This window comes from Pholis gunnellus (assembly GCF_910591455.1).
Source record: "Pholis gunnellus genome assembly, chromosome: 14".
Lineage (NCBI taxonomy): Eukaryota > Metazoa > Chordata > Actinopteri > Perciformes > Pholidae > Pholis > Pholis gunnellus.
In genome coordinates, this window is record NC_136541.1 from 11,944,452 (window position 1) to 11,949,480 (window position 5,029).

At 39.6% G+C, this 5,029-nt stretch overlaps 1 protein-coding gene across 1 annotated transcript; it reads left to right on the forward strand.

Annotated features, from left to right (window-relative positions):
• Positions 1-972: 972 nt before the first annotated feature.
• Positions 973-4,615, forward strand: LOC306706067 (V-type proton ATPase subunit d 1-like; the record flags this gene model as incomplete). The annotated part of the gene is made up of 8 exons (XM_079172978.1): positions 973-1,093; positions 1,709-1,880; positions 2,161-2,339; positions 3,300-3,379; positions 3,564-3,641; positions 3,765-3,941; positions 4,031-4,108; positions 4,439-4,615. 8 exons carry the CDS (start codon positions 973-975, stop codon positions 4,613-4,615), a joined length of 1,062 nt encoding a protein of 353 aa, XP_079029104.1.
• Between the last annotated feature and the right edge of the window lie 414 nt (positions 4,616-5,029).

The following is a 5,029-nucleotide window of genomic DNA, read 5'->3' on the forward strand; positions in this document are numbered from 1 at the left end:
TGATGTTAGTCTGTGAAAACCAAAATACAGAAATGTTGCTTCTCTTAAATCTGTGATCTACTTACTGTATTACTTTGTCTGGGACACAAAATAAGCACACTTAAATGTAACAGTAGTTATGTCTTGATTGATAATCTATTTCACAGAGATCATCATACGTTCAGGGAGTCCTAAAGAACCATGACCAGTAAGGGAGTTTAAGACAAGCGAAGTTTTGATCAAAAGAGCCATATTAACTTTACAGTAATCCATGATGAAGGGACTCATATAAATTCACTGAGCTGAATACATGTACTGTGTATGATTATGTCACAATCAATGCTTAAATGAAAAATAATCATGTATATAGACAAGAGGACACAAGGAAAGGTCAGCGATTATGTCTAACATAAATGTGTCTGCAGGGAACATGGTCAATTGCAAAAATGCCATCTTCACAAACCACATGATCCGTGTTCTTCTGCCTGATTTTGAACAGATCCATGCTCACACGTGCAAAAATGTATGATCTGAGATTCATTGCCCATAAATATGGGGAGCATTTGACGATGGAAGAGCAGTTAAGGTCATTGTTCATCTACCGCCGGTTATAAAACAGATGAGTTCGCTTCATTCCTTTTACCCCTGCATGATGTCGGGCCAAAGAACATCATGGCTTATGATTTATAAACTCAAACTGTTTTCAAAAAAGAGATATTTCTCCCCCTGGGTATAGAGCAGGCTACACACAAACACATTATTAACCTGGGTATCTATACTAAAAGTAGTTGAGAGAAGGAACTGGGTGAACACTTTTAGGGCAGCTATGGAATGTATTGGTGTCAAAGAGGAAGGGAAAAATAACCGCATGAATGTTAGTCAGAGAGGGATAATGCAGAAGTCAGTGTAAAACAACAAACAAAGATAGACCCATTTGGGCAGAGAAATATCACTTTAAATGCACCCAGGCTGGTTGATAGCTCACTTGGCATCATGGCAGAGCTCAGTTTCAACGTGGATCATGGCTATCTGGAGGGTCTGGTTCGAGGAATGAAGGCCGGAATCCTGACTCGCTCCGACTATAACAATCTGGCTCAGTGTGACACACTTGAGGGTAAGAATATTGTATCACACTGCCATTTTGTGACACATTTTTAATTTGGGAATTTAGTTTTCTCAGAAATGTATCTTTTAAAAAAGTTTGGTCATGTGTGGGGTTGACGGGGCGCATCTTACTTAATTTGATCCCATTTTCAAAGCAGATAATCTGAATTTTCTTACCATGGAACAAGACATTTCTTTGTGGGAGACACATACAGTGCAAGTCAGTTAAGACAAATGAGATGTTTGTGATGAGTTCTGCACGATATATTTTTTCAGGAATGTTTACTCTCCCACTCTCCAGCTATGTTAGTTTGTCCATACTGGGGCAAGTGGTTCTTGGAAAGACTCCAAATATACACAAACACCATGTGTTTGTGTATATAATCTATATATATCTATATGTATGAGGGATGTTAGTTTTTACCAGCTGTAATGTGTTTAACAAGTTGGTCAAAAGTCAGAAAGAGCTATGTGTGAAATACTGTATGATTCAGCTATTCCTGTTTTTTTTGTTTTGTTCCTGCAACCTAACAGGAAGCTGCTGTGGAAAAACAGAGATGCCATGAATAAAAAGTGGGGTCGAGTACAGAACCTTGATGCAATGTCTTTCCTCTCCCCTTCTCAGACATGAAGCTGCATCTGCAGTGCACAGACTACGGTAAGATGCTGTCCTCGTCTGAAGAGGACCTGACGGTGTCTCTGGTGGACAGCAAGTTGAGAGAAAACCTGGTGACTGAATTCAGCTGCCTTCGCTCCAATGCCCTGCCTCCACTATCAACCTTCCTTGACTATATAACGTACGCTTCATGTGTTAAGTTATACATTACACAAAGGTCACATGTCATATTTATTTGTTATCTATCCATTTTTATTGATTATCGCTAAAAGAAAACTGTGGATTATGTACATATACATTTTTTTCCTCCATTATAATTTAGTCCATCACATTCAAAGAAAGCTCATTTCACTAAACGTACTGCATCTGCTACCAGTTTCTAAAAACAAAGGCATGTTTGTGGCTAAATATAAAATGCCATGCAGAAAAATAAAGGGACCCTGCTCTCTGTGTTGCCATAGCTACAGCTACATGATCGACAATGTGGTGATGCTGATCACCGGGGCCCTGAAACAGAGAGATGTGGCAGAGCTCCTTCCGCGGTGTCACCCACTGGGAGCTTTTGACCAAATGGCAGCAGTGGGCATCGCTCGTACCCCGACTGAGCTCTACTCAGCCATCCTGGTGGACACACCACTAGGTAGATTCATCAAACAACCTGTGTTGAACTTCAGAAGACTGTAACCTTTAGTATGAACAGGACTAATGCCAGTCACAGGGTTGTTGCAAGTCACTAAACATGATTAACCATAACCAGTTTACAGTGAGAGTGGATTTTATTTTATGGTGGGGAGGAAACATCTCTGAAAAGTCTTTGCAGTATGGGAGTCCATTTCCACTTGGATAGCGAAAAAAAGGCTCATGTTTAGTCAACTTAACTAACTCGAACATTAGAATCATTATCATAAATGTTGACTGAAGGGCTTCTTCATACCGTTAGGTGGCAGTGAATTATTTTATGAATACGTATGGCAGAGAGAATTTAGGGTTGAGGGAACATAAGGATGAGGAACACGAGGCTAAGGGAACATACCGCTGAGAGAACATAGGGCTAAGAGAACATACATCTGAGAGAACATAGGGCTAAGGGAACATACATCTGAGGGAACATAAGGCTAAGGGAACATACATCTGAGAGAACATAGGGCTAAGGGAGCATACATCTGAGGGAACATAGGGCTAAGGGAGCATACATCTGAGGGAACATAGGGCTATGGGAACATACATCTGAGGGAACATAAGGCTAAGGGAACATACATCTGAGAGAACATAGGGCTAAGGGAGCATACATCTGAGGGAACATAGGGCTAAGGGAGCATACATCTGCGGGAACATAAGGCTAAGGGAGCATACATCTGCGGGAACATAGGGCTAAGGGAACAAAGGGTTGAAGGAACATAAAACAAATCCACAAACCGCAACTATTCCATCAGATTGAATTCATTTTCACACCACAATTTCTAAACGCTGGTCCGTCCAGCCCTTCAGTTAGTCAGAGTTTGTATTTTGATCATCTTAATAATTGAAGCTCGATAAAAAAAATTAAAGTGATATATAAAACAGACTAATGAATCTGATGCCCATTGTGTTGTTGTCATAGCTCAGTTTTTCCAGGATGCTGTATCTGAGTCCAACCTGGATGAGATGGAAGCTGAGATCCTCAGAAACAAACTGTTTAAGGTGACTATGGTGACTTAAAAACTGTTATATAATGTGTGTGTTCATATAAATTCTGGATTACAGGGTTTACTCGTCTAACATGAGTTTTACAATGTTGTTCTTACATTCTTTGGTTGAAGTCAGGGTTTTATGTTACAGACACTTAAAGCCATCTCCATGAAATTACCATATATTTTCCTCAAAGGCATATTTAGAGTCGTTCCACTCTTTCTGCAAGAACATGGGTGGAGCCACAAAAGATATAATGTGTCCTGTCCTGGAGGTACTGTGACAATATCCACTATTGAAGTTGTATGTACTATATATATATATATATATATATATATACTTATTTGTGTTTGTCAAAAATGCTTTGTATGTATGCGTGTGTGTGTGTGTTCTGCAGTTTGAGGCAGACAGGCGGGCCTTCATCATCACAGTGAACTCCTTCGGGACAGATCTTAGCAGAGCAGACCGGATTGCGTTGTATCCATCTTGTGGCAAACTTTACCCTGAAGGGCTGCGCCTGCTGGGCAGAGCAGAGGACCACGGGCAGGTTAAAGATGTGGCCGACTGTTACCCAGTGAGTCTGTGAACTCTTAACAAGAGTATTGCTTCTGCAGTTAACTTCAGTCATTAAAGTGGTTGACCTCAAACTTAACTTCTCTGCAGGCGTATAAAATCATTTTTGATGACCCTGAGCCAGGATCAGGATTTAAGACTCTGGAAGACAGATTCTTTGAACAAGAGGTAATATAACTGTAATGTTCTTCAGTAGTGCAGAGGGTACCGTCTGATCAGGATGTAGCGTCCAGCTGTTGAACTTTTGATATTGCAAAAATATTTGGACCGAGCAAACCATTTCACATAAAATTCAGTTTTGCAGTATGGGCAGTTTGTTTAAATTATTTTTACTGACGAAATGACAATTTGCAAAGTAAATGTTTTTGACAAGTCAACCAGAGACAAAGCAAACACATTCTGAACTTGATTCATGTGTAAACTATACATCTTAACTTTATCTTAACCTGCCTTTCTGTCTCTCTGAGCGTCCATCCTTTATCCTTTATCTGTTCTCAGGTGAAACTGAACACACTTGCTTTCCTGCAGCAGTTCCACTTCGGAGTATTTTACTCCTACATCAAACTGAAGGAGCAGGAGAGTCGCAACATTGTCTGGATCGCCGAGTGTGTCACACAGAGACAGAAATCCAAGATACACAACTACATACCCATCTTCCAGGGAACTGAGCAATAAAAACATAAATCTAACATAGAGTTGTGAAACAACGAGGTAATAAATGCACTTCATCAAAAGCATACTTGTTGATCTCTTCATTATCCAAGTTTGTTTGTGAGGATTAGATACTGGTGGTGCTTTAAAGTCAGTCACAAATATATTCTGTGTTTTTATTACAGACCTCAGAAAATACAACAGTGAAGCCTCGTGATTAATAATAACTACTTGCTATAGTTAGTATGTTCACGTTCACATTATTGGCACAATATCTGCATGAGTAAAAAGAACACGTGTGCATTTCATGAGGTATAATAATGTGTAACTATACAATAGTGTACAAAATGTAATACAAAATATAAGAATATAAGTAATGTAGCAAAAACAGTGGTATAAAAGTCTAATCTGTCAGTTTTAGCAGCTAAGCTTTGGCAG